This window comes from Erythrolamprus reginae, chromosome 2, assembly GCF_031021105.1.
Source record: "Erythrolamprus reginae isolate rEryReg1 chromosome 2, rEryReg1.hap1, whole genome shotgun sequence".
NCBI lineage: Eukaryota > Metazoa > Chordata > Lepidosauria > Squamata > Dipsadidae > Erythrolamprus > Erythrolamprus reginae.
The window spans coordinates 199,423,168-199,436,274 of NC_091951.1; the positions used below are offsets into that span (position 1 = coordinate 199,423,168).

General features: G+C 40.6%; 1 protein-coding gene across 1 annotated transcript in view; it reads right to left on the reverse strand.

Annotated features, from left to right (window-relative positions):
• The window catches only part of LOC139161686 (uncharacterized), a 36,496-nt gene that overhangs the window by 13,876 nt on the left and 9,513 nt on the right, over nucleotides 1-13,107 (reverse strand). Inside the window, exons 6-13 of the mRNA XM_070741141.1 lie at nucleotides 11,113-11,196; nucleotides 10,842-11,009; nucleotides 9,630-9,726; nucleotides 9,307-9,530; nucleotides 6,293-6,446; nucleotides 3,923-4,134; nucleotides 2,796-2,913; nucleotides 1,346-1,551 (exon numbers count right to left, since the gene is read on the reverse strand). Of these exons, the coding sequence (XP_070597242.1) occupies nucleotides 1,346-1,551; nucleotides 2,796-2,913; nucleotides 3,923-4,134; nucleotides 6,293-6,446; nucleotides 9,307-9,530; nucleotides 9,630-9,726; nucleotides 10,842-11,009; nucleotides 11,113-11,196 (1,263 nt within the window). The remainder of the gene's footprint in view (nucleotides 1-1,345; nucleotides 1,552-2,795; nucleotides 2,914-3,922; nucleotides 4,135-6,292; nucleotides 6,447-9,306; nucleotides 9,531-9,629; nucleotides 9,727-10,841; nucleotides 11,010-11,112; nucleotides 11,197-13,107) is intronic.

Sequence of the window (13,107 nt, forward strand, 5' to 3'; positions counted from 1 at the left end):
CACAGCGAGGTAGAAGGAGGGGGAAGAGGAAGGGAGTGAGCAGCACCGATTGTGAGGAAACCATGAACAATTTCTGAGGTTAGCTGCCACAGTATCATTGCTGTTACTGATGAAGCAACAGCTGACTCAAGAACATCAGTGGAAAAGGTAATAGCAGCCACATTGGCAAGTCTGTGATCCCTTGCTTACTCTTCTGTTTTATTTTGGGTTGGTCTTCCATCATGGCCCATCCTTGGGCTGGAGACATTCAGATGATGACAAGATGGCAAGGCAGAGACGTTGAAAACTTAACTCTTTGCTGTCCTTTAACGCCATAGAAGTAGCACTTAGACTTCTATACCGCTTTACATTGCAGCCCCCTCTAAACCGTTTACAGAGAGTCCTCATATTGCCCCCAAGAATCTGGGTCCTCATTTTACCCACCTCGGAAGGATGGAAGGCTGAGTCAACCTTGAGCCTAGTAATATTTGAACTGCCAAATTGCAGTCAGCAGAAGTAGCCTGCAGTACAGTGTTCCCTCGATTTTTGCGGGGGATGCGTTCCGAGACCACCCGCGAAAGTCGAATTTCCGCGAAGTAGAGATGCGGAGGTAAATACAACATTTTTGGCTATGGACAGTATCACAAGCCATCCCTTAACACTTTAAACCCCTAAATTACCATTTCCCATTCCCTTAACAACCATTTAGTCACCATTATTACTGGTGCTCACCATTGAATAAGACACTTAGTGATCCTGATATTTATAAACATAATTATTTATTAACAATAATTTTTTTTTTTTGCGATAACAACGCTGATTGGTCGATATTTCAGCCAATCAGCAATGGCAGGCAAAACTTTGGTGATGATGTATGACGTCACTGGGTGGGAAAAACCGTGGTATAGAGAAAAAAAAACCGTGAAGTATTTTTTAATTAATATTTTTTGAAAAACCGTGCTATAGAATATTCGCGAAGTTCGAACCCACAAAAAGCGAGGGAACACTGTACTGCACTTTAACCACTGCGCCATTTTGGCCATCCACATGTTTGCCACCTAATATCAGGGGTAGGCAACGTTGGCTCTTCTATGACGTGTGGACTTCAACTCCCAGAATTCCTGAGCCAATCATGCTAGCTCAGGAATTCTGGGAATTGAAGTCTGCATGTCATAGAAGAGCCAACTTTGCCTACCCCGACCTAGATTGTTGGAGCTGAAGGCAGCAGGGGGAATTCAATGCATGCCTGTGCCTGTAGATCTTGGGAACCTTTTTCATGATATTTACCTACGGTTCCCGCTCCATCCCAAAAGGCACCCCTTTACATTCTTCAATCGAAGGCTGTCCAGAGAAAGGTTTGTCCTACCTCAAGCAACACGTGAGTGGCGAGCTTTGGTACTCTCAGGACCAGGTGAGTTTGATTGTCCTGCAATCCATATGTAAGTGTCTGTGCAGTCTCTTGGGTTAGGGGAGCGTTTCCTGCAAAGGGCAACCAATTCTGGTCCACGTTGCCACGTTTCACCACTAAATAGAGGGCTTCGTTGTCACAGAATCCTTCTGCACAGGGCAGCACTGGAGAAAAGAGGAAACAAGATGGGGACCTGTCCTTTTAGTTTCCCACTCACTGCACCAAATCCACAAGCATTTCCCATGAACATTTCTGACAGCTTAGCTTCACAGAATAGCACCAGCAACTACTTGATAATTCTTTATGCAAATGACTAGTTACATCAGCGCCACTGTTTAACGGCCTTATTAAATAGTATTAAGATATCAATGAAAGGTTATAATTGTTCCTAACAACTTTAGACTGACATATTCTGGATCAATAGAATATAGAATAATAGAGTTGGAAGGGACCTTGGAGGTCTTCTATTCCAACCCTCTGCTTAGGCAGGAGACCCAGGACCAGTGATGGCAAACCTTTTTTTGTTCAGGTGTCAAAAGGGTGCATGTGCATGTGATAGCACGCACCCGCATGCCCAAACCCATAATGCAATGCCATCCCCTCTCCCAAGCATGTGTGCACAACCCTCCTGGTACTGCCCCCATACGCATGTACACAGGCCTCACTGAAGCCTCCAAACTTCTGGTAGGCCCGTTGAGCCATTTTTTACCCTCCCCAGTCTTCAGGAGGCTTTCATTTCTGAACTTCCGGTAGGCCCGTTGAGCCATTTTTTACCCTCCCCAGTCTTCAGGAGGCTTTCATTTCTGAACTTCCGGTAGGCCCGTTGAGCCATTTTTTACCCTCCCCAGGCTTCAGGAGGCTTTCATTTCTGAACTTCCGGTAGGCCCGTTGAGCCATTTTTTATCCTCCCCAGGCTTCAGGAGGCTTTCATTTCTGAACTTCCGGTAGGCCCGTTGAGCCATTTTTTTATCCTCCCCAGGCTTTAGGAGGCTTTCATTTCTGAACTTCCGGTAGGCCTGTTGGGCCCGATTTTCACCATCCACAGATTCCAGAGGCTTTCCTGAAGCCTGGGGAGGGTGAAAACGGCCTCCCCACCAGCTGCTGGGAGGCAGAAAATTAGCTGGCCAGCATGTAGATGTGCTCCGGAGCTGACATAGAGCAAAGCCTCACATGCTCTCAGATATGGCTCCGCATGCCACCTGTGGCACCCGTGCCATAGGTTCGCCATCACTGCCCTAGCCCATTTCAGATATGCAGACAAAATACCTTATTTTCAATTTACTTGCTTACTTTCTCAATTGCACTGGAAATGTCTTCTACCTGAGGATCTATCTTCCAGATTCTAACCATATTATTTTTGGTATCCACAATGGAAAGAGGCAGAAAATATTAATTCCAGTAAACTCACCTGCATCCCTCACCAAGGCAAACAGGGGGACAGGGACTTCAAAGGTTTCTCCCTGAGGAATCACAACGAATTTCAATACAGGGTTGGTAGTATAATTTCGAAAGTGTTCTGGCACATACTGGGAAAAGTTAAAACAGAAGGCATTAATTTCTACATTATTATTAACATTGTAACTATTAAAAAGAAAGCTGAGCTTCGTATTGGTTACATGCAATCTATTTAGATGGATGAAATTTATGGATTACAAAATTTATTTATTATTTATTTATTTTATTAATTAGATTTCTATGCCACCCTTCTCGAGATGACTCAGGGTGGCATAGAAATCTAATACATCCTTTAACAATTTACATAATTGGACCGCCTCAGATGGTTGCATACCAGCCTTATCCAGTCAAGCAACCTCTAGATATCTGGGCTTCAGCTCTTGCAATTTCCTAGCCAGCATGACCATCATTATGAATTCTGGGAGCTGAGGACCATATATTTGGAGAAAACCAAGATCGTGGAAGTCTGATTTTGATTCCACATGGAAAACATAATTGCAAAACATGTTTACATGTGTAGCACACTGAAACACTGTCATGCCCCTACCCCAAACACCCTACAGTTTGAATCTTGGCTCTGTCTTTTATACAACTTGATAAAATATGTCCATGAATTCTAAGCCTACCTCACCAATTATTCCTCTCCGAATATAATTATCTAACACCCACTTTTACCCAAACTTTGACCATTTTGCGCTGGGGAGGGAGGGGAAAGACATTCTTCAAATTGCGTAAAATTCTTCTGAAAACTATTCCCAGGTTAGAAATTCCCAGGATTTCTCGCTAATGGGCGGTCCAAATAACTATTGGTACTCAGCAAAGAATACTTCATGGAGTTAGCAACCTCTCCTCTCCTATAAAAGGAAGAATCTGAAGTAGCACCCGTGTGCCAATTATAGGCACGCAGAATGAAACACAGTACAGTACCTAGAAAAATGTTTCAAGCCACTCCACATAATAATTCAGTTTTGCTGGAATTATTATATTGGGGCTAAAAGGAACATCACTGCTCTGCTGCTAATGATAAGACATTCCACTGTGACCTCTGCAGACAAGGCCTACATTGATAGGTGTTCATACCTCCTTCTCAACTCCAGGACTATCAAACGAGATCTGCACAACATAATCTTTGCTGCCGTCTGGGTGTTTGATTTCAATGATCTTACAGCCCCATTTCTCAGCCTCAGGCAACGGCAAGGGCCCCGAATGACCCACTGTCACACCAACTAGTTCCACATCTGGCAAGAAGGAGCCAACCGTTGCATTGAAGACCTTGAGATTTATCTGTGTGTCTGCAGGGGGAAGAAAACCATTTGAAAGAAAAGTCTGCTTTGGACTTGATATTCTCTCTCCTCTTTCCCTCCAATTGCTTTGTGATTGAGCCCCTTTGGCCAGTTCTAAGACTTGAATAGCCAGTATGATGCCCAAGGGCACCAGCGTACTCATGGAGATACCTCTTGATGCCCCACTAGAATCTCTTACCCTATTTAATGTGGGTGGCATGGAGTGGATTTTTAAATAAACCAGTTGGAAAGTTGGCATGATGGCAAAGCAAAGCATCATCATGGCACTGGACCAGATTATCTCCAGGACCGCCTTCTGCTGCATGAATCCCAGCGACCAGTTAGTTCCCACAGAGTGGGCCTTCTCCGAGTCCCGTCAACTAAACAATGTCATTCGGTGGGACCCAGGGGAAGAGCCTTCTCTGTGGCGGCCCCGGCCCTCTGGAACCAACTCCCCCCCAGAGATTAGAATTGCCCCCACCCTCCTCACCTTTCGTAAGCTCCTTAAAACCCACCTCTGCCGTCAGGCATGGGGGAATTAAGATAATCTTTCCCCCTAGGCTTCTACAATTTATGCATGGTATGTTTGTATGTATGTTTGGTTTTATAAATAAGGGTTTTTTAGTTGTTTTAGTATTGGATTGTTACATGCTGTTTTTATCACTGTTGTTAGCTGCCCCAAGTCCACGGAGAGGGGCGGCATACAAATCCAATAAATAAATAAATCATCAGCCAATGTGGTCTTTATCGGTAATGGGCAGGAAATGGGATCCGCTGGAAAGATCTTCAAAAGTTTAAGAGGGTCACTTGTTCAGAGGAAGCAATTGGTTAAGTTTCTGTTCAGATTTTTTTTTTTTTTTTAAAAAGCTAAGATAGTAGGAATGAGATAGTGTACATCAGGAATGAGGAATTCACAGGTCGCTACTCCATACCCATTTTCTGGGTCTCAGGTCAAAAGTGGTACATTTTCTTTGCCTTTGCCATCTGTTGCCACCCCTGCAAAAGGCTGCAAATAGATATGCTCAGCCTCAGTGAAGCTGAGTTTTTCAGTTCAGATTTTTCCTCCCTCCCCGGCTCCTCTCTCTCTCTCTGTATATGTGAATGCACACACACATCACCCCTACATCTCACATTCCTCTCTCTCTGTCTCTCTCTCTCTCTGTCTCTCTCTCTCTCTCTCTCTCTCTCTCTCTCTCTCTGTACATACACACACACACCAAGAATGGTTCACCAAGGTTTGTAGAGGGACCCTGCACAAGATGTCCTAGATTCCACCAATCCCTCTAAGACAGAGGTCCCCAAACTTGGCAACTTTAAGACTTGCGGACTTCAACTCCCAAAATCTTCGGAGTCTTCGGAGAGGGGCGGCATACAAATCTAAGTAATAAATAATAAATAAATAAAAATTCTCCAGCCAGCTATGAGAATTCTGGGAGTTGAAGTCCACAAGACCTCTGCTCTAAGAAAACCCTTTTTCCTTTCTGTCTGTTAAGAAGTCCAGAGCTACCCCTTTGTCGTCTTCTAACCCATGCTTTATAAGGTAATCAAAAGACTTTTCTTTTCTCTCCCGTTTCTCTACTCCTTGTTATTGAGGGATAAAGATGGCAGCAACATGTCACAACATGTGTTGTTGGTTTTTTAATGTCTAACTGAGATCCAGCACTTAAGGAAATGACGGGTGTGGTTGCCTAAAGCTGTGCTCTGCAGTAACATAAAATCCCCTTCAAGCAACTCCTGATGACTTCATGGACACACCCATGCAGTTTTCTTGGCAACTAGCTGCATTAAAAAGTTGTTTGCCACTGTCTTCTTCAGAGATATTTTTATAACAGATTTTATATTCTCTGAACTTACCCCTCTGAGTAACCAGCTTCTGGTAAACTAAAGAGCGTGCAGGTGAAACAATATTAGGGATGCTAGACAACGAGTCCTGCTTAAATAACCAACTAAATGTTAGATCGTTATTCATTATTAAAAGTCAGATCTTGCAAAACTCAAATGTGTGCCCACATACCAAGGTGGCCTGCCAACCACTAGGGGGCAATAGAGAACATCCCACCACTAGAAGACTTTATAGAAAATAGCAGGTTCTACAGAAGACTATACTAGAAGAGGCATCTTTCCTCTGTCCTGTGTCAATTACTTATTTTTTTTAAAAACAACTCACGATCTGTAATTTTGATGGGTGCAAGCTGCATAGGTGTGCTGATGTTCTTCAGCATAAGATGCTTCGTAACACCTTTCTTGTCATCTCTCCACAAATGCTCCACAAAGGGGTTAATTCTGTAGGTGATCATCAATTTTCCATCAACCACGTGACTCTGGAAGACAAGAACAATGGGTAATCATTGCTTAAGTCACATGTGTCAAACCCACGCATTTCATTGCTTTCACGTGACGTTTCGTGATGTTTTTCCCATTTGTGGAGCTGGGGTAGGCATGGCCTGGGTATGACACACCCAACCCGACAGCCACCAGTTTGACACCCCTGGCTTAAGTGGTGATATATGGGGGTCACCCAGAAAGTAATGCACCATTTTTTTCCAGCCTACAGTAATGGTATGAATGCAAACCTTTATATGTACATTATTTGAATTGACAGGAGTGTGTGTGTAAATTTTGGATTTCTTCAGATAGCGTAGCTGCAGCAATGTTTCCAAATAGCATCTGTAAGTGATATACGTTACAAGCAGCATGTCGTCATTGAATTTCTCACCGAGGAGAAAGAAACTGTTGGGAACATTCACAAACGTTTGTGTACAGTTTATGGAGAATCTGCAGTCGACAGAAGTACGGTTAGTCACTGGACATAGAGGGTAAGGCCATTAGAAGACGATTCGGCAGAGCTCCAATGCTTTGTGACCAGAACAAGGAGTGGTACCGACAGGGCATACACGCCTTGTATCTCGCTGGAGGAAGGCCATAGAACGGGACAGAGATTACATGGAAAAATAGGGAGTGTAGAAGAAACATCATTCTTTCTTGTATGTAAGTTTCATTGTGTTCAATAAATAATTGTTGAAGGAAAAAAATGTGGTGCAATATGCTCTGGGCGACCCTCGTATCAAGACAAATCATGTGTTAAAATGGGCAGCCCCCTTAAAATCCAGTTTGCTCTTTCCTTGATGTTGCCCTCAATGTGACATTTCAATGCACCGTACCATCCCTGTACAGAAGCTGAATTGTGGTCAACCATTTATTTTCCTTCTCCCCACTTCAAATAATGTTTCTTGATAGATCAAAAATATGCAAAATGTGGCTCTTCAAATGGTGCTAAAACTGCACCAACACCTCTCACCATTGGCCATGTTGTCTAGGGCAGTGTTTTTCAACCAGTGTGCCGTGGCACACTAGTGTGCCGCCAAACATGGTCAGATGTGCCGTGAAGAAGGAGGCTCAGGTTACGGTCTCACAACTTTTTGCTGAGAGAGAGAGAAAGAAAGAAAGAGAGAGAGAAAGAGAAAGAAAGCAAGAGAGAGAGAGAAAGAGAGTGTGAGAGAGAAAGCAAGAGAGATAAAGAAAAGAGAAAAACAGAAAGCAAGAGTGAGAGAGAGATAAAGCAAGAGAGAGAGAGAGAGAAAGAAAAGGAGAGAAAGGGAGAGAGAAATGAGCAAAAAGGGGAGGAAAAAAGAGAAATGAGAAAATGATTGAGACAGAGAATGAGAAGAAAGAGAAACAAAAGAGAGAGAAGTGATTCTTGATTTAAAGCATATGATAAAAAGCACCCAAAGAATAAGAGAGAAAAAAACCCTAGCCCTCCCGTTTTGGGAAATGGTTCAAGAGTGTGTATACACACACAAGGGTGGGGAGGAGACGGATGGAAAAAGAGAGGAGAGTGTCTTAGGGTGTCATTTTGGTTGGTGGTGTGCCCCAGGATTTTAAAATGTAAAAAATGTGCCGCAGCTCAAAAAAGGTTGAAAATCACTGGTCTAGGGCTTGTGATGGTAGGAATTCACCAGCCCCTCTCAGTTAATGCACCATCACCTACATTAGCTTTTAATATCCAAAAAGTTTCCCATACTTCCCAGATATATTTAATTTTATACATAACAACCGTGGCAAGAAAAATATATGCACAATATTGGAAAAATGAAAATGTATCGACAGATGGAGATATAGTAGAAAAAATTATAGCATGTGTGGAGATGGATATATTAACATTGGAATTAAAAAATAAGGAAGATTCAGAATATTATGAATGTTGGGGCAAGTTCTACTACAGGCTGGAGAAAAGGAAAAAGTGATAAATGTATACTTAGTAATAATATTATTAAGTGGAATGATTTCTGGGTGACAAATGGGTTAAGGGAAAATAGACATAGGATTAGACATAGAAGTATATGTATATGACTTGTTTATAATAATATGCCAAAAATAGTTACGTAATAGGTTGTGAGCACAATAGACTATCTATCCTGGGTCTTGAAAGCTTAGAACTGCGGCGCCTAAAACACGATCTAAGTATTGCCCACAAGATCATATGCTGCAACGTCCTTCCGGTCAATGACTACTTCAGCTTCAACCGCAACAACACAAGAGCACACAACAGATTCAAACTTAATATGAACCGCTCCAAACTTGACTGTAAAAAATATGACTTTAACAATCGAGTTGTCGAAGCGTGGAACTCATTACCGGACTCAATAGTGTCAACTCCCAACCCCCAACATTTCTCCCTTAGACTCTCCACGATTGACCTCTCCAGGTTTCTAAGAGGCCAGTAAGGGGCGTATATAAGTGCATTGATGTGCCTATCGTCCCCTGTCCAATTGCCTTTCCTTATATCATATATCATATATATTCTCTCCTTATCTCTTTCTCTCTCTCTCTCTCTCTCTCTCTCTCTCTCTCTCTCTCTCTCTCTCTTTATTTATATTATATATATATATCATATATATTCTCTCCCTATCTCTTATATCATATATATTCTCTCCCTCCCATCTACTTCTCTTCTTTTTTACTTTCTATCTTTATATATATTACTTAATGTCTATTCTCTTCCATATGTATTGTATATTGGACAAAGAATAAATAAAATAAATAAAATAAACAATAAGAAATGTAACAGAGATTTGCTATACAAATGTCCAATGTTTTTAAATGTCTTTTGTTTTGTGTGTCATGTATACATGTGTATAAATAAAACTTTTTGTAAAAAGAAAAAAAGTTTCCCATACCTACCTTGTAAATACCACCCAGTGCACCAATGGGTATTTTTAATATAATGGCATCCTGGCTACTAGCAAGTGTGTAACCTCTGCTTTTTATCTCCTGGGTTGATAGTTTGTATAAGTTGACACCCATCTCTACGTGCAATTCTCTAATTGTACCAGCTCCAATTAGAAGAGGAGAAATGTGCTTTGGGATAGTCCAAGTGATTGCATCTTCGGTGAAGGCTATGCCATCTAGGGAGTAATAGGGTAGAAGAGAAAAAGAGAGGCTATAGAGAGGGCCTTCAGAGATTAGGTCAGGGATCCATAGATCATTACTCTATTTTTACCCACCTATAGGACAGGCCACGGCAGTGTCGACCGTGTAGAACGTCCAACGCTGCTTGTAGTAGGTACTGGATCTCACAGAAGAAAAAGGGATCCCACTGATCTGAAATAGGAGCAAGAAGTTTCCAACTTTTTACTTTGTCCAAGTGTCAAATTGCCAGATCTTCAGGACACAGAATAAAATATAGCTCTATATATATTTGATGACATTACATTTTTTTTAAAGAGCAAGTATCCCTGAGCCATAGACAGATAGATGGGGAAGATATCAGGGATGTCACCAAGTTCTTTAGACTGAAGGTATTAATCCCTCGTGTCTATCCATACTAATGGAGAAGGGTAAAAATGAAACAAAATATGCATTTATGGACAGCTGTTACATATAAGATGAATTGACAAAATCAGAAATGAGGAAATAATAATCTGCTTGGGAAAGCCAAGGGAAATCATCAAAACTATAAAAAAAGCGAAAGGTAGAATATTTTGGACATGTGATGACTCATGAGACACCTGGACCAATAGAGCATCTTTCACTTAATCCTCCTGAGAAAAATTAAAGGCAAACGAAGGTCCCCGAAGAAGAACAACATCATGGCTTCAAAATCTAAGGGACAGGTTTGGACAAAACTCAACAGCACTTTTTTGTGTAGTTGTTGATAAAAGTAGGATTGTCAAAATAGTTGCCAATATCCAATGACAGATGAAGAAAGAAGGGAGGAGGAGGAAGAAGAAAATAAGAGGAAGAGAAAGAAGAAGAAAAGGAAGAAGGGAGAAGAAGAAAGAAAGAAGAAAGAAAGAAGAAGGAGGGAAAAGAAGAAGGGGGAAGAAGAGGAAGAAAAGGAAGAAGGAGAAGGAAGGAAGGAAAGAAGAAAGAAGGAAAGAAAGAAAGAAAGAAGAAGAAGGGGGAAAAGAAGAAGGGGGAAGAAGAGGAAGAAAAGGAAGAAGGAGAAGGAAGGAAGGAAAGAAAGAAGAAAGAAAGAAAGAAAAAGAAGAAGGAGGGAAAAGAAGAAGGGAGAAGAAGAGGAAGAAAAGGAAGAAGGAGAAGGAAGGAAGAAAGAAAGAAAGAAAAAAAGAAAGAAAGAAAGAAAAAGAAGAAGAAGTAAAAGAAGAATGAACACCTATTCTCATGAGCTACAATTATTTTAGCTAAACAACATTACTGAACTCATGGATTCTGTCCTGCATCTTCATATATTCTAAAAATTAAAGTGAGCTCACTTCCACTTTCTGAGCTTGAGGTGTACTGTAGGGAGTTCTCAACACCATCCTGGTCTCTGTCATGTTAATCCCATAACCGGCAGCTCGAGCCTCTTCAACCGGCATCGATGTCATCTCAGAACCCATGTGAAAGACTATTTGCCAAATGGAGGGAGCTCCAGATTCGACCTAAAATGGAGCAGAAAGCAAGAAAGTGAAGTATTTTAAGAGTTCCACATGGAAATTATGCTACCTGGGCTTTGTTTGCATCAGGGAGGAGACAGAGAAATACCTCTGACATAATAGATGTCCAGTCTTCAGGCTGATCTTGAAGCAAACCATCTGAGATTGAGGGAACATTTCTTCTCACAGAGACCTGGAGGGGAGACAAGAGACAGTATAGTTGGGAGATATTTTCAAAGAATTTAAAAGGTTTGAGCGCATAACACTGGGGGACAATTTGTAACACAATTTATGCTGAGTTTGATTTTTGAGCTTTTTTATAGTTAAAAAAGCTTGCCCGCCCTCCAGAGATACTTTACGAGAAGAGCCCCCCACTCCTCTACTCGCAACAGAACATTTTACGCAACCAGATTTGAAATCCTAGGCTTAGAAAGCTTAGAACTATGTCGCCCGCAACACGACTTAAGCATAGTTCATTCAATAATCGGTTACAATGTCCTTCCTGTCAACGTCTACTACAGCTTCAACCGCAACAATACACCAGCACACAACAGATACAAACTCAAAGTAAACTGCTCTAAATTTGACTGCAGAAAATATGACTTCAGCAACCAAGTAGTTAATGCCTGGAACTCACTTACCTGACTCTGTAGTTTCATCTCCAAACCCCCAAAACTCTACCTTTAGTCTATCCACTGTTGACCTCACCCAATTCCTAAGAGGTCAGTAAGGGGCATGCATAAGTGCACCAGCGTGCCTGCCATACCCTGTCCTAATGTTTCCCTCTTATTAGTACCCATCTCATGTATATAAACAATGTTATATCCATGTATACTAACTCCAGAGCAATGGGTATCCAGACCCATTGCTCTGGAGTTAGGCAGTTGGATTCTTTGTTCAGCAGAAGATTCTATCACCAATGGTGGACATGTGTACAGGCAAAAAATTTCTGGAATAAAACAACAAATTGGTTAAAAGAAATAGTAAATGAAGAAATTGAAAAAAAACCAGAATTATATTTATTGGGTATTTTTTAATAAAAAAATAGAAAAAGAGGTAAGATATTTAGTTATACACATACTAACAGCTGCCAGGATAGTATATGCCCAACATTGGAAAATAGACAAACTACCGGAAGAAAATATAATAATTAAAAAAATATTAGATTGTGCAGAGATGGACAGGCTATCTAAAAGATTAGAGGGAAAAGAAGAATCAGATTACTATAAAATATGGGCAAAATTTTATGATTGGCTAAAGAAAAGAGTGACAAAGAAATAAATAAATATTTACGCAAAGCAACACGTCGAATTAAAAAAAATGAAAAATTAATACTATGTGAAAGAAGCAAAATTCTCTGATCAAACACCTAAAAAGTGGGGAAACTTTCATTTATGTTCATTTATGTGTATGTTTCTGTGTATGTTTTTTCTTTTTTATGTTATATTTGAAAAAAAAACAAATAATTTTTTTTTAAAAAAGAAGATTGCCCCTGAAACCAGATTCGGCTACCAATCCAGCTAGATCCAATGCCTGGCATGATCATGCAACAGGCTAATAATGTTCACTCAAAACGTAACATCAAAAATATTCCATGGCCTCACACTCACACAACAGAAATCCAACCACTGCCTTACTCTATCATGGAATATTTTTGATGTTACGTTTTGAGTGAACATTATTAGCCTGTTGCATGATCATGCCAGGCATTGGATCTAGCTGGATTGGTAGCCGAATCTGGTTTCAGGGGCAATCTTCTTTTTTAAAAAAAAATTATTTGTTTTTTTTTCAAATATAACATAAAAAAGAAAAAACATACACAGAAACATACACATAAATGAACATAAATGAAAGTTTCCCCACTTTTTAGGTGTTTGATCAGAGAATTTTGCTTCTTTCACATAGTATTAATTTTTCATTTTTTTTAATTCGACGTGTTGCTTTGCGTAAATATTTATTTATTTCTTTGTCACTCTTTTCTTTAGCCAATCATAAAATTTTGCCCATATTTTATAGTAATCTGATTCTTCTTTTCCCTCTAATCTTTTAGATAGCCTGTCCATCTCTGCACAATCTAATATTTTTTTAATTATTATATTTTCTT